At 37.7% G+C, this 25,778-nt stretch overlaps 2 protein-coding genes across 4 annotated transcripts in view; one reads left to right on the forward strand and one right to left on the reverse strand.

Annotated features, from left to right (window-relative positions):
• LOC137627681 (peptidyl-glycine alpha-amidating monooxygenase B-like) overlaps positions 1-24,679 on the forward strand; it is a 286,462-nt gene extending 261,783 nt beyond the window's left edge. For all 3 annotated transcript variants that reach the window (XM_068358881.1, XM_068358883.1, XM_068358882.1), the window contains one exon: positions 15,448-24,679. In XM_068358881.1, the coding sequence (XP_068214982.1) occupies positions 15,448-15,659 (212 nt within the window). In that variant the 3' untranslated portion in view covers positions 15,660-24,679. The remainder of the gene's footprint in view (positions 1-15,447) is intronic.
• Positions 24,375-25,778, reverse strand: part of LOC137627680 (uncharacterized) — a 180,797-nt gene continuing 179,393 nt past the window's right edge. Inside the window, exon 10 of the mRNA XM_068358880.1 lies at positions 24,375-24,933. Within this exon, the coding sequence (XP_068214981.1) occupies positions 24,816-24,933 (118 nt within the window). The 3' untranslated portion in view covers positions 24,375-24,815. The remainder of the gene's footprint in view (positions 24,934-25,778) is intronic.

Below are 25,778 nucleotides of genomic sequence, written 5' to 3' on the forward strand. Positions count from 1 at the left end.
TCCGTAAACGTCCTATTTATTATACCATGCCCAGGGACCCAAGATTGCACTTACAAACTTTTTTTTGTTATCAGTTGGCAGGCCTGAGGATGTAATAATGACCATATGAGTAGGAGTTGATCCAATTAGTCTATGTATTTTCATTATTTCTTTTCCTCTTTGAATAGAGATTTGTTCCTAAACAATATACAAACCATCATTCTTTACCTATGAGAAAAGATAATAGCGAAGCTGGCATACGACAGTTTAAAATAATAAGGTGTTAACCAACGGTATTACCTGTCGGTAATAGCGAAGCTACCTCTCTCCTGCTGGATCAGACAAAACCGTTTGATTTCAGTCATCAGTAAGAACCTGGCTTTAGTTTGCATTTTTATTTTCTTTTTTCCAGCATGGTTATAGATTGTGGTTTTTGAAAGGGGTTTCGGTGAACGTTCAGAACCTTCAAGTATAGGAAGTATTTCTTCTCCTGTGTTTCTGCAGAGCTATCGACTGCAACCAAGGGCTTATTGTGGAAAGCTCGTGTTTGTAATTTTTAGGTTAAATCCCTGCCTGGAGATCGGGGGCGCGGAGTGGACATAAGAGACCCCCCTCACATTGGTTGGTCATTCTTGGGGAAGCAGTCTTCAGTGCTCTTGGATTCTTAAGATGTATTACCTACCTCTCGGTTAATACCATGACTTTCCTTTTCCCTCTCCCATCGGCCTCTGGAGTTCAGTCAGCCTTTTACCTTCACAATCTTTGAGGTAGGGAGGACTTTCCATTCATGGGAGTCTCTCGACAGTTGTCTATTTCGGTTTGAGTAGGTGTCCTTACAACTTCCAAGCAGACGTTTCTGTGGAGGACCCACTGCAGGAGCCCTTTTCATAGGCGGTAGTAAACTTCAGGAGTTTTGCTGTCCCTTGCCTTGTACAAGAATTCTTCAGGGGAGACTTATCTTCCCCTCAGCATGCTCCAAGGTTTTTCAACCATCCCAGATCCTTCCCCTAACTTAGAGGCCTCTCAGGCATCTATCATTCAGATCATCTTAGAACTTCCCGACCTTCCTAAAGATGCCTCCGGTGTCCTCGAAGAAGCTTCATTGTCCCCAATCTTCCTTTGCAGGCTGAGTCCTACATCCATGAGCTCTTCCTGAGGGGGTGCCCTCAAGTTGCTGCTTCTCTAATTTGTCTTTGAACTTAAAAGGCTATCTTCAGAGCACCCCATGAAGGCTATCTTCAGAGCATCCCATGGAGTTCTCAAACTGCCTTCGGAGACTTTGATGGTAGATATTCCCTGGGACTCCTTCCTGAGGGAAGCACCCTTCAGTTCTTGATTTTCCATTTTTAATGTCCAATAAGCAAGTGCTTGACCTTTGCCACCATCTAAGGAGTTGTCCTTTGGAGTGTTGCTCTTTGGAACATACTCGCAAGGATTTTATCAACCTTAGCCATCCAGCCTCTTCAAAGACATATACACACACTCCTCGTAGGCTTAAGCAAACCTACTTTTCCGGACTCATGCGATTCTAAGACTTGTTGTTAGCGTTCATGCGCCAGGTGTGTCTTCTTTTATAAAAGCATCCCAAGACTTGCTCCTTCCAGACCTGCTGGCCCAGATTGATTTCTACTTCTGGCATTTCTACCAAGGAATGTACATCAAGTGCACATCACTTTGATATTTCTCCCTTAAGTATGTGCTTACACAGAAGGAAGTTAAACATGCTCTACTGTACTGGATTCTTCATCTCTGCAAGCAGCACCACCAGATGCACGCGACATGTACGGGTGCTCATTCTTTATGGGCTCATCTTCCAGACACGTGTCTTGCAAGCATCTACCACAAGCAGCACTCTTCACTGCAAGCTTGTTTGCTAGACACACTTCATCCCGATGCTGCTCCCCATGATAAAAGTACCATACTTGATGCACGACTGCTAGACATGGTTTTCACACGAGACGACTGTCCTACAAACCTCTCACACGGTCGCAGGGCTCACATCCACTAGGAAGGCATTGTTGTCTGCCAGGCGAGGAAAATGGAGGGAACGGTGTCATCATTTCTCAAGGCGCTGCAGTGTGTATCAGAAAAGTCATACAGCCTATGAGGGGGATTTAGTTAACGTAACTCAATTTTGAAGGAGCCCTCTCTCTTCCTGCCAAGAAAGGTGGAGGTGACAGTAGAAAAATGAAGGCAGGATCTTGCAGCGTGCAGTGTTGTTTCAAAAGCCTATACAGTATTGGGTCAGAGCAAAATAAGCTGCTCAACCATCTCGGCCCAAAAAACCTGCTCAGAGACCTCAACAATTTATCTTAAGAAATCGTCAGTGCCGTCTTTCTCCTGCCACCAGAATCAGTCTCTCAGTAGGGTCAGAGGCAAGGCTTAGGTAAGTGTTTTCGTTGGGATTGACATTCCTCTCTTCCTCACCACCAGTGGGTTCTTTGATCCGGTTACCACTTCCCGTTCGTTGGCACTCCATCGTCTTATTCCGCCTTCGGCAACATTGTCAACATGGTTTGAGCGATTTTCTGCAGATCTTGCCCTACAAATGGAAGTTCAAGCCACTCTTCAGGAAGTTGACAATAACACCCAAGCTTCTGCAGTCAACTCTTTCTTGTAAGGAAGGTTGTCTGGAGGCTGGAGACGAATCGTCAACCTCTCAGCTCTGAACGAGTTTATCTGGCAGACAACGTCCAGGGTGGAATTGCATCCACAGTTAGACAAGAAATAAGTCCTCAGGGCTTCATGATGTATCTTGGATTTGAAGAATGCACACATCCTAATCCTGTATCCTCCTCTCCACCAGGAAATACCTCTTGAGTAGTAATAGTCAAAAAGGCGTTACTATTCGAAGTCTATAGCTACGGCCTGTCGACGGTACCATCAAGTTCCACAAGGATGTTAGAGCTTGTATCCTTGGGCACATGCCAACGAGGTTTGCCTACTATTCTATTTAGACATTTGATCTAGTTGAGTTGGAAGACTACTTTTTCCTCCTAGACAGAGTTCTCTCCTAATTCCTACTCATAGAGTAGTATCTGGGATAGAGAGATACAGTACAAAGGAAAGTGCTGTATTCCTGTTCTTGGAAGGTATTTCACGTATGAGGGGGGGTAGCTTTATCCTTCCTGTTGCTTTCCATTCTTCCAGCACGCTAGTGGCAGAAACTTAACTTGAGGCAGAGCACTTAACATTAGGTCGGTTAATTCCCAGGGGCAGATATTATCTTAGATCTCTGCAATAGAAACTAAAATATCCTGGTCCATCTGGACTATCCAATACAGATACAGGAGGAGTCCAGAAAAGATCTTTGATGTTGGCTGTAGGAAATAAACCTCCTGAAAGATGGCCCACTCTTAATACCTCAACCCGGAATTCCTCCTCTTTACAGATCTATCTCACGGGCTCACTGGGGTTACACACATGGTGTCACCTGGACAGATCAAGATTGCCAGGAACACATCAACATTGTAGAGATGAGAGCTGCTGCTTTACTCTTCAGGAATTTTGCCCTCCTTGGATTTGAAGCTTGTTGGTATTGATGAGCAACACCACCACCATGATGTCCTACATAAACAAACAAGGAAGTACAGTGTGTCTGCAACTGTACCATTTAGCCATAGGGATTCTTGAGTGAGCAGAGCCCAACTTTATTAACCCTGTCAGTTTGTTTTAACCCAGGCAGTCTATGTCAGGATGCCTGAAAACTTTAAATCAATCAATTAACCCAGGCAAAAGTAATTTATTAGCAGACAATTTGAGCAGGAAGACTCATGTCCTTGGCTAGCGATGGAGATCATGACTTTGTGGGGTTCTCAGACAGTGAATCTGTTTGTGACCTTCTTGAACCACAAACTTCCAAGTCACTACTCAACAGTTCCAGCCTCAAAAGCAGCATTTGATGGTGCATTCTAGCATCTGTGGGATGACCTCAACATAAACAGTATGGTTTCCTGCCGTTTTGCCTATAAAGAGTTCTAAATATATTTTGAGCAATGCCAAACCAATTGATGAATCTTGCAGCAATAAAGTGGCCGCAGATGGAGTGGTAACTAAAAATCTTTTGCTGCTCCTAACGGAAACCCTGAGAGAATTGCCTACTCTCCCCATCCTGCTACGCCAGTTACATAACAGGATCATCGGCAACTTATCATGAGACCGCGCGACAGATGTCTGGATACCACTGCAGATCCTCGGCAGCACTCCACCAGGGCAAGTGGGCCAACTTCTGTGGTTTGTGTCGTGGGTAGTGTGGTAGTAATCTTATTCAATGCTTATACAGTACTTAGTTTTGAGCAGTCCTGTCCTCCATTGAGACAGGTCCACTGTTGTGGAATGTCGTTAAGGTAGTGTACCTCAGACAGGGCACCATACCCTGGAAATGTGTTTCCTGCTCACTTTAGCTTGACTAAATGAGTTGGGTATTTCCATGATCTCTCGTTCAACCTCATCCACTTAAGGGGGTTGAGACGAGTTTTGCTCTCCTTTGTAACCAATGTCGTCGATGTCCTGCAACCATTTCTTCATGAGAAGGAGAAAATCAAAGATGATATCTGAAAATGATCTTGTTCTGGCTGAGGGGTTCTCTCTCAGACACTCGCTACCCTATACATGAAAGGGACGTGTAAAAGCTCATGACATGAGAGGTACAGTATTATCATCTCTAGCTTTTAAGAGATATTTCTGTGATACAGGATCTTCAGGCAGTTTGGAAGTGTTAGATGAAGTTCACCTGTGGGATGTGAACCACAGATGCCCAGCTAAATTCTCCTTAAAACCTGTTGTAGCTGTCAGCAGGTGGTATGGCTGTCTCTGCTCCTCTCAAGACCAGTAACTGTGGATTGACGGTCGAGGTTACGAGTAGCACTGGAATGAAAGTGGATAGCTAGCATTTTTTTTCCTTTCGATATTCTCCTCTTGGGGGTACAGCTTTGAAAGACCTTGCCAGCTTTACTATCCGATAGTCAGGCAAGCCTACTCGGCGTGTGGCTATTTTGTGCTTGAGCATGGAAGTAGCCAGGCAAACAATCTTAAAATGGTCCAAAGCCACCCTTTTCTTTTGTCAAGTGTACGACTCAATTCTGGCACAAGAATCACCTTTAAAAAAAAAGCCAGGGCCATGATACCTGTTGTTCTTTCTTTCTGGGTATACAAAGTGAAAGGAACTCTAAAACTTGAAGCATATCAGATACTCAGGTTTCAAGTTCCAAGGTTAAGTTTTCCAGCCAGTTAGAATAGGGACATCTTCCCACCAAAGGAAAAGTCTCTTGAGTTAAGGATGATGGTTTGTCTTTGCATAGGAACAAGTCACAAATATTTAAAACTTTTTTTGTATTTTTCCTAATTATAAAAACTAGAGTCCTTTATTATAAACTGACAAATGCCAACTTCAAGACAGAACACTCCGGAGACTCTCCTTCCATCTGAAGGCCGATGTAATCGTGAGCTGACGAAGGCATGGATAGGCCAATGGCAATGGGAGGAGAATCCCAGCACAGGACCCAAAAGTAGTGGGAAAAACACCAGGTAATTCTCTTGCAAAGGTTCAGGGAGAGACAACCACAGCCCTGTGCTTCGAGACAAAGGAACGAAGGGCTGCGCTCCACATTCTTGGCCTATCAAGGCATACATATGCTCAAGTACAGCCTCAGAAGGTGCCATCCCATCCCCCTGGCACAAAGGTCAGGGCAACTGCCACAGGAGAAGGGATGGGGATCATGAACAGGGACAGGAATCTGGGAACCCTGGCAACAGTGGAAGAAGCGTTTACATTGGCCAACCATGCTTCCCATCCCTGGCTCCCAACACCAGTTCCCTACCTGCCAACCCGGTTGATGTCAATTAACTTGTCTGTTTTTGCCAAGGGGGATTTGTCAGGGTCCCTGACACTGGGCTTGAACCATCATGCCCTTCATCACCAGGAACACTCAAGACAAGCAAGCACAGGGGTTACTGCAGAGTAGTAGTATTATTATTAGCTAAGCTACAAACCTACTTGGAAAAGCAGGATGCTATAAGCCCAGACTCTCCAACAAGGAAAATAGCCCAGTGAGGAAAGGAAAATAGCCCAGTGAGGAAAGTAAAAAGGAAAATAGAATATTTAAAGAAGAGTAAAAACATTAAAATAAATATCTCCTAAATAAACTAAATAAAAACTTTAACAAAACAAGCAGAAGAAAAATAGTGTGCTCGAGTGTATCCTCAAGCAAGAGAACTCTAACCCAAGACAGTGGAAGCCCATGGTACAGAGGCTATGGCACTACCCAAGACTAGAGAACAAGGTTTGATCTTGGGGTGTCCTATTCCTAGAAGAGCTGTTTACCATAGCTAAAGTCTCTTCTACCCTTACCAAATGGAAAGTAACCACTCAACAATTAGTACAGTAACCCCTTGGGTGAAGAAGAATTGTTTGGTAACCAGTGTTGTCAGGTGTATGAGGACAGAGGAGAATATGTAAAGAATAGGCCAGACTATTCATTGTGGATGTGTAGGCAAAAGGGAAATGAAACGTAACCAGAGAGAAGGATCCAATGTAGTACCATCATCTTTGTCTGCATCTTTTCCCACTTTTATGTGGGGTCGATGTTCAATATAGAACCATCTGGCCAGTCAAAAGACCCTATAACACTCTAGCGGTAGTATCTCAACAGGTAGCCTCAACAACTAACACCTTAGGGCTACCTTAGGCCTTTCTAGATGCTCCATTGCCTAAACTTTTCAAGGTCAACTAGATGTTAACCGATTTGCTGACAGGAGTTCCAGCCTCTGAAGGAGCGGCAAACAGAGGTTTCCCACGCAAGTGAACCTGAAAACTCGCTGACAAATCCAAAGACTTTGAAACACTGCAGCGTACTCCTCTAGAACCAATCCAGGGGCATATGCTTAGGGGCAGACATATCTCCCGAGCAGAACAGGAGAAGCAAAAGACCCTGCTGGAGTTTTCTTGGGCATTAGCCAGACCAACTCCTATAACCCCAGACCAACTCCCATAAACACCTCACTTGCCTCCTTCCCCTAGGGTGAAGGCCCGAGGAAGGCCCGACACTGCACTGGAAGGTGTTACCGACACTCGGTACATGGGGATGCCTGTGAACAGTCATGCTGGCGATTGCACAGCCCCAGCACCGAGCCACTTTCTTCCATTCTACACTGAATGACCAACTTTCACTTCCTGAAAAAATGGAGGAAATGAGTAAGTTTGACAAGAGCTGTCTGTACATCCATACAATACAGTGGCCAAAGTAAAAGTTAGACCCTCTGGACTCTCAAGAGCTCAATAACTGCTAGTTATCCAATTTTAATGAGACACAGGATTGTGCTGTAGTAATCTCAATAATTAAAGGATGAGGGTTTGTATGATGTGAATGAACAAATAGGAACCATTATTAGCCTCCCACTGAAGTCGAGACTGGGAAACTCAGTTCATATGTTTATTGCTAGGAGCTTGATATTTCCAAAAATCTTGGCAGGGTGAAAGACCCAAGGAGTGAACTTTGGCTTAAATTAAGAATGCCTATTAGGTTAAGGATGCAAGTTAATTTTGGAACAAAAGTCTTAGCAACATGTACACTAAGATATATTTAAGAAATATGGAATTTATCAAGTACTGTAGTGACGACTTTATGGCAGAGCTGAGATTAGGGAGATTTTAAGTCTTTCTGTAATAAACTTTGATTTGTCAGCAGAATTAACTTTTTACAAAAATAAATTAAGAAAAGACTGAATGGATTCACTGGGACCCTTAGATAAGCAAACAGTATGTATATTGGATTCACTGGGACCCTTAGATAAGCAAACAGTATGTATATAATCAAGGCACTTGACAAGCACCAAAATGTCCAGATACAAACTTTTTGAAGAGAGATCCAGCAAGGAACTTTAATGATTACATTAACCACCAAAGAATTATCTATCCAAGACAAACTTATTTTTACTAAATCAGCAACCGTATGTTATGGAACTCTTGGATACTAGAAGTAACTGCTTTTCTCTTCCAAATGTCTTGAAAGGGAAGAAAAGTGTGAATCTGCTTCATTAGAAATGGCTAAAAAAGAAAGTTCATTTGTGGAGTAGGAAGTAAACAAGATTACATGGCCATGGGTAAACAAATTAGCCAATCTATCTCGCCAAAACGGGAAGGTGTATCTATTCAAATTGAGACACTGTTGGTCCAAAGGTTGAGCTGTACATAAGTGCTTTCGATACAACACAATGTTGCTGAAATGCAAATGAAAGTCAAGGATCCAGATTTTAAGATTAAAAGAAGAGGTGATCCTTATGTACACAAAGAGGAGTTTGTAAAGTATCTACCGAGGGAGGTATTTCTTCAGAGTAGAAAGGAAGAAACCGCAGGCTCAACCGCAGGAGCAGGCATGAAATAAAACTAAAGATTCCTATACCTCTGAGTAGAAAGATTAAGAAAAGCAATAGCACCTTAATGGGGGAGCTGTATAGTTAAATTATTCATCCTGAGATATGGTTGTTGAGGAGCCACTGTCCTTGACCTACTTACAATCATACTTGAATTACCCTGTTATGATTCAACTTCAGGCCCCATAATTTGCACCATGTACTCCAGGAATGAATGAATGATTTAAAGTTTTCAGGCATCCTGACATCTGAGGTCATTGACGCCGGTAACATTTAATTTATGTATACAAAAATAAAAGATAAAATAAAATAAAAAATAAGAGTATTCAATTAAAATCATAAAAGTTGAATGTCATAAAAGTTAAATATTTTTCAGAAGACCTGCTTCTGAGATAAATCTAAAAATGCCACTTGCATGGTAGGACACATCATTTCCAAGAATCTTGGCAAGGATGAACCTGCCACCCTCACCTCGAGCCTCAAACAAATATCTATTCCGCAAGTTGTTATAATTGGGGCATTCGGTCAACAAATGCCTTACTGTTAGAGGTACAACACAGTCGTCACAATACGGTTGGTGTTGGCCCTTCAGCAGAAACTCGTGTGTCAACCGAGTGTGACCAATACGGAGACGACAAAGAGACGTCTCCCATTTTCGGGGCATCATATTATACCTCCAAGGAGATATGTCATTTGTTATCTCTCGCATTTTATTGCCATCTTGACTATCCCATTGCTGTTGCCATTTATTGCAAACCAATTTCTTGATGTCAGGTAAGAAATCATCACAGGGAATGGGATACCTTCTTGGCAGCAACTCTGATGCAGCCTCCTTAGCCAGTGAATCTGCCTTCTCATTCCCGGACACACCTACATGTGCTGGAACCCAACAAAATTGAACTGTTATACCTCTCCGTCCAATAATGAAAAGCCATTCTAAAATCTTTAAAACTAGAGGGTTATTAGAATTAAAAACTTCCATAGCTTGAAGGACACTCCTTGCATCACTAAAAATTGTAAAATTACCCTCCTTCTCCAACGCTATTTTCTCAATAGCGGTTAATATGCCATACAGTTCGGCAGTAAATATGGAAGCGGTCAGAGGAAGTGCACCTCTACAATTAAAACCATTACTATGTACTCCAAATCCAACGCCAGCATCAGATTTGGAGCCATCAGTATAGATAAAAGTTGATCCTCTATGTTCTCTAACATGTTCATTAAAAAGAAACCTGGCTTCTAGGTCTGACATATTCTTCTTATCTCCAATAAAATATTTACAAAAAGATATCTCTGGTAACTTCCATGGAGGCGTTGGTGATACCTTGAATGGAAGTACCTTATTTCTAATTATATCCAGACTATTTAATAATCGTTTCACCCGAAAGCCATAAGGTTGAGGAGATTTTGGGTGCAACTCAAAGTATGATGCGTGTCTTACAAGGCTTGCAGTCTGAAAGGCGAGAGAGTTAGGGAGTCTTTGCAATCTAAACCAATACCGAAGAATGGAAGACATTCGGTAAAGGTCTAGAGGTAACTCTCCAGCATCAACAAGGAGACTTGGGATAGGCGAGGTTTTAAAAGCTCCAGTAGACAATCTAATACCTGCACGATGTATCGAGTCTAATATTTTTAACAGGCTTGGGGTGGCTGAAGAATATACCTCACAACCATAACTAATTTTGGAAAAAATCAAGGCCTTGTATAATTTTAAAATGGTATTGCGGTCTGCCCCCCACGATGTATGGGACAATACTTTTAAGATATTCAGAGCTTCAACACATTTAGCTTTTAATGCTTTTAAGTGAGAAACCCATGTCAGCCTACAATCAAATATCAAACCTAAAAATTTAGCTTCTCTTGCACATGGTATCCGTTGACCTTTAATGTATATATCCGGGTCTGGATGTACTCCCCGGATATGACAAAAATGGACAACGGTAGTTTTACTTGTCGAGAACTTAAATCCATTCATGTCAGCCCACTGGATAATTTTATCAATAGAGAGTTGGATTTTTCTCTCAACCATTGCCATTCTGGTGCCAGCAAATGATATTGAGAGATCATCCACAAATAATGTTGAGAGAACATCCTGGGGAATGGCTGAGGATATCCCATTAATTGCTAGTGCAAAAAGGGTTACACTCAGCACACTACCCTGAGGAACTCCTTCTTCCTGGCACTTACTCTCAGATAGTGTTTCCCCAACTCTCATTTGAAAAACTCTACGTGAAAGAAATGCTTGAATAAATAGTGGCAGCTCTCCTCTCAATCCCAATTCATGAATGGTTTTAAGTATACCATATCTCCATGTGGTATCATATGCCTTTTCAAGGTCAAAAAATACTGTAACATGGTGCTGTTTGGAAGCAAAGGCTTCACAAATAGAAGACTCTAGTCGTATCAACACATCAGTCGTTGAGTGCATTTTTCGGAATCCACATTGAATCGGTGATAAAATACCTTTCTTTTCAAGGTACCACATCAGCCTTGCATTGACCATCTTCTCCATGATTTTACATAAACAAGATGTCAATGCAATAGGACGATAGTTTGCTGCTAAAAACTTTCTTTACCAGGTTTTAAAAGGGCTAAAATAATGGCTAGTTCCCAAACACTTGGGTAACTATGATTATGCCATATTCTATTAATAATACTTAAAATAAATAGCTTTGTATTAAAATGTACATGTTTAATCATTGCATATGGAATTCCATCGGGTCCAGGGGCTGTATTATTGCAATGAGCAAGTGCGGAATCAAATTCTCTTTCAGTGAAAGGAGAATTATACGACTCTTCCCTTCTTGTTGCAAAATTTAAAATTTTCTTTTCTTCAGCGCTCCTATACTGGTGACCAGGGGCTCCTTCACACTTGCTGGATACATTTGAAAAATGATTAGCCAGGGCATTGCTAACTTCATTTGCTTCAGTTACATACTGGCCATTCACCTTCAACACTGGTGGTGGGTTGGGGGTGAATTTGCCAGCTATCTTTTTTACTTTCCTCCACACAGAAGATGGTGGTGTTCTACTGTTAATGGAGGAAACAAAAGACATCCATGACTGGCGCCTTGCTTCTTTCATGGCACGACGGAACTGTGCTCTACATTTCTTGTACATAATTAAATTCTCATCAGTTCTGCGTCTACGCAATCGTGTTAAAGATCTTCTTGTGGCTCTGTGCAGGGCAGTTAGTTCTGAAGACCACCACGGGACTGGTCGTCGTTTGAATAACCCTGTTGTTTTTGGAATTGAATTGACTCCTGCTGTATGGAGAGTTCCATTCAGTAAGTCTATGGCATCATCGATATTTTCAACTTGTCCTGCATCCCCCTCAATTTCGCTTAGCTCACGAAATTTATCCCAGTCCGCCTTGTCAAGATTCCATCGTGGCGATCCCTGTAAAGGTGGACCATTGTTGGTGTTTATAATGATTGGTGCGTGATCACTAGTATGCCAATCATCTAATGTTCTCCAATCGAAGTCGATTAGGCAATTAGAGCTTACGATTGCTAGGTCAATACATGACAAGGTACCTGTCTGGACATGAAAGTGTGTGGGCTCTCCTGTATTAAGGAGTCCCACATCTTCATTTTCCACAATTGATATGATATTTCCCCTCGTGTTTGCTAAAACATCACCCCACAAAGGATGTCTACCATTCAAATCTCCAAGTAAAAGAAATGGTTGAGGGAGTTGTTGAATCACCTCCACTAAGTTGTCATACAAAATGTTATCATTTGGAGGCAAGTACAGAGAACAAATTGTATATTTTCGCCCTATGTCAATCTGTACAACCACTGCCTGCAGAGGTGTACGAATAGACAGAGAAACTTGGGGAACATCTCGACGAACGTATATGAGACTTCCGCCATGGCTCCCCACTTGGTGATCATATGGTGTCCTATAACTAATGTATTCGCGAGGACAAGGGGTATTATGATCAAGTTTGCTCTCCTGTAGACAAATAATTATGGGGGAATGCTCATGAATAAGGAGCTTAAGTTCTTCATATTTGGCCCTTAAACCCTGACAATTCCATTGCAAAATGGAGGAAAAAACTATGGTTTATAATTTGGTAGACCCCTTGGATGGAGTCTTCCCATTAGCAGTTTTTGATCTAACACTATTTTTAGGTGGTTTTATTAAAGAAGGTCTTGATAGATTGGGTTTAGAATTTATGATTTTCTTTTTGTCTTTTTGATCTGATTGTTGAGGAGGTTGGTGGACCTCCACTTGAATTTCTGATTTATTTAAATTGACTTCCAGATCAGAAATATCAACAGACAAATCATCATATTAATTTGACGTCGTAATTTTGATATTTCTTATGGAAGGGGGCAAGAGAGATGGAGGTCTCTCTCTTTTCCGATTAGTAGGTTTTGAGCTACCAGGTTTTTGCACCTTCCCCAATACAGGTGCACCTGGTAACTTGGTGTCAGGTGGCATCTCCATCAAATCAGGCAAGGACATGGCCTGGGAGAGGTTAGTACTATTGTTGGTAATGGGGGACGAAGGCTGTACAGAAATGGGCAATGACCCATTTTTAATACGCTGTGGCAAAGCCTCAGAAGGCAATACGATTACTTTGTCATGCAGTACTTTATCATCAGAGGTTGCATTTCTTTTCTTAGAATTACTGGCAGTGCTAGGTGGGGTTGCTGTCTCCTGTGGTAAATTTACCTTTGATTTTAAGGCCTTTGCATAGCTGGTTGATTTATTCAACATTCTTTTTGCATGTCCCACACTTATGTGTTCTAAACTTGATTTGTTTAGGGCAGCTTCCTCCAACTTATACAGTTCGCATCTCTTATCAGTTGATTTATGATTCAAATTGCAATTTGAACACCTGGCCTCAAGTGTACATTTCTCCATGATAAGTTTTGGAGCAAATACCACACATTTTTCCATTTTTGCAAACTTTGGATGGGTGTCCAAATTTAAAACAATTAAAACATTGCAGGGGCTTTTGTTTGAAAGGCCAAACTTTAATCCTTTCATTTTCAATAAAAATATGGGAAGGTACATCAGCATCCTGGAAAGTAAGTATAATCAATGAAGTTCCAGGAACCTTATGCACTTTCCATACATTTAATGGACACATAGAAAGTATCTCCTCCTCTGTAAATTCGTATAGGTCCTTATTAAAGACCACTCCCCTTCCATAACTAAAATTTAGATGAGGTTTCATTTCCAATGTAATTTCATCACTGCCTGTCTGTAAGTTAGACAGTATTGCAGACTGAGTCGAAGATTTGGCATGGATGAGATAACTGTTCTTCCCAAAACGAGATATATCTCCAGGTGCTATGGTTCCTACTTTTTTTTGGATAAACTTACATATCTTAAAATAATTCCCTATTATCCCTTTAGGTTCAGCTAAGAGCCACATTGGTGGTTTGGGTTTTCTCTGTGAAGGCATGGGTACATTTCTATCTTTTTCAAACCAATCAGCAGGTTTGTACACATCCAATTCCTTTGGGACCTTATCACAAAGAGCTCCCATGATGTTCAATTCGTTAATTTTGATACTACTAATATTACTTATGGCATTAAACGCTTCATCATGACTTTCAAAAGATATCCAAGAGTCCCATTTTTCATCTCCAAGTCGCATCCTTATTTCCTTTATCAATCCATAGCACTCAAATGCTCTATATATATCATCATAATTTGTCTCTAATGGGATTTGGGAAACATGAAGGAATCGTAGTTTCCCTGTGTTACCCAAATTGCTAGATTTTTTAACATCAGTAGAGTGGTCCTTTTTAGTTCGAAGGTCGTCAACAGAGTTTTCCTTAATTACAGTAGCAGAAGTCGTCAACAGTGCCGGGGGGGAGTCAGCAAATCCAGGGGATGGGGAGTCAGTATTTGAAGGGTCCATATTTAAGGGTGGGATTTTCAGGTTTTTTGTTGTTTTGTTGGGGTACCTGCTTGAGAATTATAAGAAAGTATCATACGTTGGAAAGGAAATTTGCATTCTCCACTATCGGCACAATGAGAGTATATTTCCCCGATGGTCCACTCCATACCCTACCCGAAGGATAGCATCAAAACAGATATAGAGGCACAGGTGTAAGCTGAACCCGCCTGTTAGGACTGAGACCAAAGTAATATGGAGTCATCCTCCCCATATCTGTAATGATGGGCTTCCGGCCAAAAGCCAAGAGTCCCACCTCAAGGATTGGATCCCCCTGGATTCCGATGACCCAACCCTTGAGAGTAGTTCCGCCAAAAAGGTCCAAACCATCTTTGGGATGGCTGAGATCATCCAATACTCTCATATATAGCTTTGAATGCGAATACCTCCCAACCGTGATCCCTTCTCCCATTCATCTAAGCAGGCAGTAATAACGAATGTGGAAATATCCACGCCATTTAAATAAAATAGAAAAAAAAAATAGATAAATAAATAAATGAACAAATAAAATTAAATAAATATATATATATATATATATATATATATATATATATATATATATATGCATACATCTACATATATATATAACTAAGAAAAATAATAATCATAGAAATAGGACAGCAAGATGAAAGAAAGGAAATTTGATAAAATTAGAAGGTTGAAGTAATATTAAGCAGAAGAAAAAGATGAAAGAGAGAAATTTAGATTCGAACTGGGGGAGCAATTTCCCGAAGTTCGAGAGCCCTCTTGCCCGTCACCAAGATTCAGCACGGGAATGAAATGCCGTGCTGAAGCTCAATGACTTCATCAAGGCATTCTCTCATTAAGAGGGGCACTCCAGGAGGTTCAATTGATGCAAAGAGCATCATCTGCATATGCAACTAGCTTGTTTTCTAGGGTAAACTACAAAATTAGAGTATAGTCCATGATATGAGTAGTGCACACACACTTTGGATATGGGTGTGATAACTGTAATGACTGGTCTCTTGGCTAACAATAGATTCATTAGTATGCAGGTGATGTGCTTTTATGGAATGTCATCAAATCCATGAATCACTCTTATTTCCACTATATAAATTCAATCAACCATGTACAAAAACTTTACATGATGAATAAAAGTGTCAAAACTAAAGTTTCATGCCATGTAACTTGTAATTTTTTTTTATTCTTTCAAACAGGACGTTTTCGAATGGGAACCCTTAGTAATGGAACTCTGAGCTCTTCTATTCGTGGCATCCCTTCCAAGCACAAAAATGGCCTGAATTTAGGTTCACTTCTTAACAAGCACCAAGGATTTGAAAAAGTTGCAACAGAAGACCTGGACCATGATGCTCCTGATTCTGGGGACTCTGACATTGAAGAATTCTCTCAAGTTGCCACGAGAGCTTAGAGGGGTTATTTGTAAATCAATTTTTTGCATATAGTTACAATAGACCAGTCTTTTTTTATTTTGTAAATGGTTTTAAGAAGTTTTAAAAGTACTTAGTGATGCTAAATCTTTTTTACTCGAGTACAATATTTTTCTAAACTTAAAATGAAAATTAAAAAAATTTTAGCATGACCACTGCAATCCATTTTTTTCTGACAGTATTCAAGCATATTAGAATAGGATGGTACTTTGTTCTCATTATTGATATACCGTAGGAAATGATCCAATGAGGTTTATTAAAAACTTCACATTAGCTCATGTAGACTAACGTATATAGTATCAGGTAATAATGTAGCGTATAGTAGGTTTCAGGATGTATGAACATGCATTCTTTTATATAGTCTTGCACCTGTATAGAAATGTTAACACTCACAGAGGAAATCCTATTTATTCACTGATCTTATAATCTATTATTAAAGTCGGTATACCTTTCATAATGTCGGCTATACTGTACTGTAGTAGCTTTAAATCTGAATACTGCATCTTGGGGACTGCAAAGTTTCACACTTTCTTTCACAAAGTATGAAGAGGATGCACTAGCAAGTGTTTTATTGTATATAGGAATCATATCAGCATTTTATGTGATTATAGAGAATCTTATATGTGATATATATAAAACAGAGCATGTTTTTATCATAAGGTAAAACATTAAGGCTGTTATATTAAGCATTCCTTGTTTATAAGTAATATGCCTATTCACTTTGTATATAAACACTATAATTGTACAGAAGGTTAAACAGTAGTGTAAGTTTTTCTCAAGGATACCCAGATGCCAGGTTTTAGCCTTAATATCTCATTTTCCCCTTTTATTTACTTGTAGATATTGCACAGGGGATGACTGTTAGTACATTATTTTTTATGAACCACCTCTGATGTTTGTATTGCTTCTTCTCCAGAAGCTTTGTTTGACACTTGCCTTAAGAATTTTTAAAATCGTCCTATTTTCTTTCCTTTTATTAATTTACATGCCCTTAGAGAAAGGGAAGCCCAGAACTGCCACACCACTTAAACCTTGTCTTTTCTGTACCACATGCTCTTAAAATTTTTTACATACTGCGCATCAGGATATCTTCCCCTGGTTTTGTTAGCAGGTCCTCTGATTTGAATGTGCACAGGAATTTCTTCCGGCTGATCATGGCCTGCATTCCCTTTGTATATCATGTCAGGGCAATACTGTCTCTCAAGAGAAATCAGCAGGACATCAAGATTTGTCAGTAATTTTAGATTATCTATAAAATGAAACATTCGAGGCATTATCAGCCCGTGTGTTTTGAGATTAAGAGAACAGAAATGTAGATTATAGTAGGGTTAATATCCAAGACACAAAAACAGAAATAATTACAACACATTTTGGAACCAGTGTTTGTAGTTAATATTGATACAAAAGTGGCTAAGTAGAGAGCAGAACTCAATCCGATGTCATGATGTTGATTTCTAAAACATTCAACCTTCCACCTTTGCTTAGAATTTCTGAACCTCAGACATGCCTGCAAATAGGCCCTTTAGTTTGATGGATAGCATAAAAGCATTCCAGATGGATTGCCAAATGGAGTCTAAAACCTCATCTTAGAACACTTTGAAGGTCCTTGCCACCAAATTCCAGTAGGGGAAGCTTACCTCCATTTGTTAAGTCCTGCAGTCTGACCCATGAGTAATGACTATGGTCAAAGAAGGCTACCAAATCCCTCCAGCTTCCAACCCACCTTTATCACAAAAACCAGTTCTGTATTAAATTTATCTTACCAATACAGCAAAAGCTCAGATTCAACAACTATAGACAGTGAAACTTTGAGGGGAAAATGTAATAGAAGAGATCATAAACCCTTCCCTAGGGTTTTAAAACCGGTTATTTCTAGTTCTCTAAAGCACAGGAGGTTGGAGAAGAGTTCTAGACGTTTCGTCATTCATAGTACTCGCAAAGTTCTGAATGAAAACCTCAGCAGTTCTGCATATTTTCCATTCCCATTCAGATTCATGTAAATTCATGGAAATACTTTAGCTTTGTCAAGAGGTCAAATGTTCATCAAAGTGGCTGTGTTTTTGCCTCACGACAAGGTTATTTACACCTGGACAATTGGCTAGTTTTGAGAGATAAATGTAAGAGGCTTTGATTTTAACCAGTTTGGTTTCTCAGGTTGTTGGATTTGTCGAGATAGTTTCAGGAAGTCCCTCTTAGCTCTTGACTCGGTAGATTCTTTATTTGGGAGTGATAATAGCAACAATTCCTTTCCAGGTTGTTCTGTTGGAGATGAGGATCATTCTTCTTTTACTAAAAAAAATTCAAAACATTGAAACCTATGGTGCAAACCTCAAGAGAAATTTGTCCTTCTGACCTGCCTGAAAGGGTTTTTCAACTTCATCTACAGTCACATGGCAAGACGACAAATCTAGACACCATAACTATTCCACTTGTGATAAACCAACTGCTTTTGAATTGTTGGAATGATTACAGTCAATTGTCAGTATCTATGGAGATGAAAATCCTATACCTATCTTTATTCACAGACATCAAAGGAAGGGTGGGGAACAACTCGGAACCATGTACTTCTCTTAGTAAAATGCACCATGCAGGAGACAAAACTAAACATCATTTGCCTAGAGTTACTGTACTAACAATATTAAACTCTCTTCAAGATCAGGACCCACTAGTAGTAGGGAAGACTGCTGGTGTTTTCAGACAATATGATGGCAACCAAGGGGTTACAAGATCATCCCTGTATTGGATAGCTTACGAACTGGTCGAGTATCATGACCTAATCAGAGAGGAATCACTACTTCTCAAGTTCATTCTGAGAAAATTGTCACCAGCTAGGCGGGAAATATCAGATTTTGCAGAGTGAATGGTATCTACATCTGTTAATATGTTGAGTGTTGGAAGTGGTGGGATTGCCGAGTGTAGACATGTTTGCAACATCACTAAACAAAGGGATATTTTTTTCTTTTCATTTGTGCCAGATCCTAAGATTGGAAGGTAGTTTCTGTACAGTCAATCTGCTCAAACAATCTCCAAGGTGAAACATCCAAAACCATTTGTGCTAGTTCCGACTACATGGAAACTAACCACCTTATTCCTGGAAGTTAAAAGTTTTTCAAATATCTTTAGTGTCTGCATATACTGTATGTAGGCTTTAAAAAAACAGTATCAGTAGCATATAATTAAGACAGTGGAACGCTTATTTTGATTTGTGCGAGACTAACTATCTGTCAATGACTAGAACTAGCATGCTCAAGTTTTTTTTTTTTTTTTTTTTTTTTTACCAAAAAGAAACTTACAATTTCTGCCTCTAAGACATATGGAATCTGTCCTGAAGTACTTAGTATTAGATCTGTCAGTTTCAAGTACATTAAAGCAGATGTACTCCGATAGATAAATGCCTACAGTTGTAAGGTCAATTATCTAGAATTTGAATGTTTACAGTAATTAAAAGGAACAATTTTAACCTATGGAAAATATATCTTAAGGATATTACAACCCAAACACTTTTCCTGCCAGCATTGCCTGTCAAGGTAGGCTTTGACGAACTTATCGCTTGCCTTCCTTCAGATCTAAATAAAAAAGAAAAAATTCAGGCTATTAGTCTGCCTAAATTTCTTCACATCCCTTTAATAAAACTGGATGAAAGTGTTTTCTTTGTCCAATAAGAGCTGTAATGCTGTATTTGAACAAAAATGTAGCAGAGATATTGTCCCTAATTTGTTCTATGGGATTAGGGTTCCCTATGGCCCATTGACCAAATATGAGATGGTTTGTTGGAAGTAGCGTTAACTTGCATTTAAAATTATCTTTTTTCCTTCAATTGTGCTCATTTCCAACAGTGTGTGGTAGTCAGCAATGTGAACATCAGGGAAAGTTCATAGATATAAACAATTTTAATACAATTTATTATTAACTATACTCACCTGATGTTCATATACTGTTTACATGGCCATCCTCGACTTTAAAACAGAAGAGGCAAAGAATATCTTGTGCGGCAGTTCTGGGGGCGGGGGGCTTTTCTCTTACCTCTAGAAGGTTCCATTCCTTTGTTAAGGTCATGTATCTAATGAAGGGACAGAAAATGGTGAGAAATTTAAAAAGTTTACGGGTCAGTCAGTGTATTAAACCAAGCTTCTGGAGAAGCATTAATATAAACATCAAGCAAGTTTAGTATAAATTATCAAAATTGTTACTTTAACCAAATTTATGACCTGAAATTTACACAAATTAATAAAAGAGCATGAGGTAAATGTTACATCTTTAATTATAAGTTTTAATTAAAATAATAAATACATTATTTAATTCACATTCATACAAAACAAATCAAACACTGCTCAAACGAACTAACCAAGATTGATGGGCACTAACTAAAGACTATAGGAAATGGCAGTTTATTTATTTACCTTGTATTGCATAAGAGATGGCATCAACAATGCACAGTAAGGTTAATAAGTTAACGACTTACAGTGGTTACAAAACTTTTAATTTTGCTACCGCTGTTGAGTTTTTCTATTTTATAGTTGTATATTTAAAGTCTTAAAGCTTTCAAGATTTATATTTAATACATGCTTTAAAAACTCACTACAAATAATTCAGAATTTTAAATATTGTTGAAAATTACTCCAAAATTTATAGCTTGCCATTAATGACATTACTTGTACTACTTTTCTTCAGATATTCAGTTAAGATTTTAATAATTTTAAATATCATACTTCTCTAAAGATTATCTAAATTGAAACTTGCTTGGGGTTACAGAATTTTTACTTAACTTTGGAAAATATACTAATTATCTACAATTAAAATTCTTTATGAAAAAATAATTGAAGTTTTTAAAAATTCATATACAGTATAAATGTCATTATTTCAAAACCATAATGTTCTCATCACAATACCTTGTTTTGCACACAGTCGTATGAATGCCAATTGCATATTTCAAACAAGGTTTTATTTCCATTATCTAAAAAAAAATTCCATTAATAACAAAAACCTGTTCAATCTTAGACCCTAGTACATTTCAAGTATCAATCTTTAGATAGAATCACCACCACTCACTCTGGTATATATACTAGGTATTATTGAAATTCATATACAAGTCAGACTGATTACACATACATCATTCCTAGGCTAATTTGAAACCCGATTAAAAATAGCAGCCTATGTTCTATTAACCGACTGATACTTTGATTTTTTTAAAAATATTTGTTTGCAGTTATAAATGTGAATACAGACTAGATTACCAGTTGAACAGCTTTTGCAATTTCATTTAAAAAATAGAAACTTACTTTTCAAGAACCAAAGCTGAAGTGTTTGCCTTACAAGGAAAAGTGAACTAATATTTTTCTTGAGCTGTAAAACTCCAAGATGAAATGACAAAGATCTATATAAATTGTACTTGACCAGCTAAAAGATCTAAAATATAAACCATTTACTCTTGAAATGTTTGGACCTAATTTGGTAATAATAATGTGTTTTTATGGTTAAATTTGGCAATTCATGACATCCCTTATTAAAAATCAGTCTGCAAAGTATTTCAAATTACAGGTCAGCTAAAGTAATTTCAAAATTTTCACAATTTTACAAGGCAATCTTAATTTACAATACTGGAAATATCAATTATGATTAAGAACATCCTGTGCAAATACACACAGCTCGAACTTTGAATTTTCGATCAGATTTTATTTTGTCTTTCAAGTTATTCTTAAAAAGTTCTATATTTTTTAAGTGGCTGAATTTTGGTTATTATTAATTCTGAGAGCCTCATGGAACAATTTCTTTTTCTCTTCCTGATGAATCTCTGTAGTTTCAGTATAGCCAATTGATATTAAAGGTAACACACTGCTAATCACTCAACTCAGAAAACTATTAACTTACAAAAAGAATGACTGCAGTGTCATGACTTAGGCTTTATAAGAAAATAACCTTACTGCATCAGTAAGGTATAAGGGGACATTTTTTATAAGTTGAAATCTCATACATTACCAAGAGCAAATATGATTTATTTAGGAACCTGCCCATTTTAAGAATTTTAATTATTAGAATTTAGTTACATCATTTACGGATCGTTTATACTCAACAAAGCCTTTTCATCCTTAAAAAACTGATGGAACTAGTCGTCACCTCAAAATCAATAATCTTTTGAAGGGGTGTACAGTATATATTAGGGGTTTCTTATATTTACTAAGCAACACTTAACATTCCAAATTTCTTTGTGTGTGTGTTCGTAATAATTACTATGTTTTCATTTTATTTTTTGTAATTCCATTTGCATTTTTTAAACTCTCCTACACATAGGTCTAATAAGACATTGAAAGCATAAAGTATACAATCACCAATCAATGACTTTCAAAACTTGAATAAATGCTCTGTGGTCCTGAAGTATAAAGTGCAGTACCTTTTATATCTAAAATGGTGCTGCAAGTATGAATGTATATATATTATATGGGGGTCATAGTTCTATTTAAAATGTTTACTATTTCTACAAGTAACTTAACTAAGTGCCAAGGGTTATTTAATGTGAGTGGGCAGTATTATCACATGTGCGATTAGCTTAAGGACAGTTTAGCTGTACAAATTTTTGTTACTGTAACCAATGCTAGGTTTACAGTCTATGCATTCTTATTGAGTTGTCAAATATTACAATTTTTACTGATAAGTTTAAATTTTTTGTAGACATCATCTGATATTCATATTGTTATCATCTCCGGAAGTCTATGTTGACTGCCCCGAACAAATTGGAGAAAAAAAAAAAAAAACCCAATTTTGCCCCGAACAAATTGAAAAATTCCAAATTTTCTTTCCTTTCATTATAAAGCAATGAGACATCAGTGTTAACCACAATAACATGCTACCACATTTTCAGATTTTTAAGATTTATTGTAGCGATTTAAAGTAATTCTCCCAGATTTATCATTAATTGAACACCCAACAGTTCCTTTGACTAGAGAACAGGGAAAAATTAAAGATTTTAATGTCCCTTATAATCAGGCATGTAGTATGAACTGAATCAATTATCAGGTAAGGATACAGGGAGAGATTGCCTCAATCTGTGGGCGTTGGCTGTAATTGAACAGAGTTCCCATATTCCTCTATCCTTCAGTCTTCATTAGTTCAGAGAACCATTTTCATATCCAAGTTATCAATGAAATACAACTCACTAATTTTTAATGTAGATTAAAAAATTTGGTTAAATGATGTAATAATGTTATCATGAAAACTTCCCTAATGATTTGGAGGCAATAAAGAAAGATAAAGTTTTGAATAAACATAATTGTGTACTTTCCCATTCATGTCCATCCAAAAATCAAAGAATTCCTTTTTGTGAGAGGTTCAAAGTTTCCAAAGAAAGTGCAGGTCTTTTGATCAAGTGTTCCCTAGGATGATAGCCTGATAGCCCCCATTTCCAAATGCTAAGAATCCTGGGACTATTGCGTTCATAACATTCTTGGTACAGTACAGTAGAGCTATAAAAAAAAATTGTTTTCCTAAAATCATTATGCTTGGTAAAGATTTTAGAGGCACTTCATTGGTGTACCAAATCTACATTCTCTAAATTATCTCGTCCTGATTTACATGTCAATTGTTGGGCTTAAGGACCTGTAGCAGCTACAGGGATGTGCTCTGGTAGTATGGTAAATTTTAATTGGTTAACTTAGTAGTATTCAAATTTTATTTTTTTCATTTTTTTTTTTTTGTGAAATTATACGCTTATATTTCTATGGAAATTAAGTTTTACTGTATATACAAATGAGTAATTAGGTGATAATGTATAAATATCACTCTGGAGTTAAAATGTACCCGAAAGCATCGACTACAGACAAGTCTAGGGTATTTTAATTATGAGAAACTAAATGCCCCATTTCTTACCCTCACCCACCACCACTAACATGTGGGAGTCGGCAACACAATTGATTTTGGATTTTCTGGCATACCTGACACCAAAACAAAGTGATGTTCATAGAAATAGGTTATTTTAATAATAAAATTATTTCTATACTCACTTTACTTAATTCATGTCTTAACCTCCTCACTGACTAGTAGCATCATGAGGATAGGAAATTATTTCGACATGGAGACTGAAGAAGTGATAAGACATATGTTGGCAAATCATTACTTTACTAAAAGGGTTAGTATATTGGAAAGAAAATGGGATAATTAAATATTTGAAATGGTAATGTCTACATACCAAGCTTCCAGAGATGAAAGCAACATGAACAAGCAGGTGAGCATAGAAATATTAGTCAAAATTCAGTTTTTCATTTAAATACAAACTCAACAGTGTACAAATACTGGCACAAAGTATTTTCAAAAGATAAAATATTTGCTCTTGTATGTTTTGTAAACTACTATTTTTAAAGTAAGCCTTTACGCTACTTTTTATTTTTACTTCAATGACTTAAGTTACCCCTTTTATATTTTGATACAGATATTTATCTTTTTAATTCTTTGCCAATTATGGATTTTAATGACTATTTTTGAAGCTATGTATTTTCACATAAAAAGGTTATATTTTATTTTTACCAATGTATACATTACTAAAAGGTTGTATTTAATGTTTGTTTAGAGTACTTGGTTGTGAATGACAAATGATAAATGTGTACTTATAGAACTGACATTACTATAATACATTGTTTATAATAGTAAATTTATTGTAATGTGTTAACATAAGGTTCATTTTATGAATTTTAAATAAAAGATATCTATATGCATTATGTTGTATTTTTGCAAATTTTTTTTTCTCCATTTATTGCTATACTTGTTTGGTGGAACTTCTCATATTTACCAGAATTTCTCATTACTTTACCAAATATCATAATCAATTGTGTACTCTGATTATAATATTTCAATGAATTTAGACCTACTCCGATTATAATCACTTGACAATTTATATTTCAATGAATTTAGACCTGTGCAAAGCAATTAAATTTGTGCTATACATTTGCATAATACCTTATGAATGAAATAAATATACTAAAAACACAAAACAAGACTATACAGTATAGACAAAGTTAAATATTTTTACAAAAGCATTAACTCTCAAACTGTTAGAAGACCTGTAGATACTCCTCTATATAGACATTCGAAAATAATTTAAAAGAACCAGTGTTGGAGAAGAATAGCTTAACTGTACTAATGGTTTCGAGTTAACCATCACATGAGCTTCCTGCTGGATTAGATGGTGGCTGCTCTTCCCTTAGTAAGGTTATGCATTCATCTTTTTTCTTCCAAAAAGCCATCGAGAATACTGGTACTTTGCTTAACCTAAAAATATTGTGAGAAATGGAATTTCATCAAATGTCAGTTTTCATGTATAAAAAGATCCAATGACCTTATATTAATGATCGTTACTTTGACTGAATGGAGCAAACAATGGATTAAATTGAATTACAAGCATTATCTTCATACATATAAAAATAACAATTAGATAGCTGAAACTGCTATCTTCCTAACTAAAATAAATAGCTCATTACATAAATCCTTCGAAGTTTGTAATGTATCAACTAATATAAACTTTTATAAACACCTAGCTAGGATTCAATCGGATTTTATTTATGGAATTTGGACTTAATAAACCCAGTGCAGAGGGGGGGGATAGAAAGTTATTCAACAGCCATGTGCAAGTACTGAAGTACTGCATGGGAAAACCTTGCAATTACGCTATTTAAAAGTTAAGAAGTTGGACAGCAAGATAGAAGGAAACATGAATGTAAACAAAGTGAGAAGAAATAAATCGAGTGCTGCTAATGGCAAACAAAATACTGCAAAGACTAAGTACAGTAATGCCTACAGTGCATTGCATGATGTGCACTGATGACGTTACCCCAATGGAGATTAGCCATATAGATTTGGGAGAGAGTCTAGAATTACAAAATTGGTTATTAGGGATGCTAGGTCTCTCGTCCCATTTAAATCTGAAGTTGTAGTCCAATGAAATTGCTTCTAAAACTCCATTTTACAAGAATTATCATCTCTGCATTCATGTGCAATACAAACTCCTTCCTTGCTAGCCTCACTTCGAGCAGTGAGAGGATAAACTGCATAATTAACAAAATTATATTTTTTTCTCAATAAAGAGGGGTGAAATTCTCAAAAGTTAGACATCTATA

This window comes from Palaemon carinicauda, chromosome 35 (assembly GCF_036898095.1).
Source record: "Palaemon carinicauda isolate YSFRI2023 chromosome 35, ASM3689809v2, whole genome shotgun sequence".
NCBI lineage: Eukaryota > Metazoa > Arthropoda > Malacostraca > Decapoda > Palaemonidae > Palaemon > Palaemon carinicauda.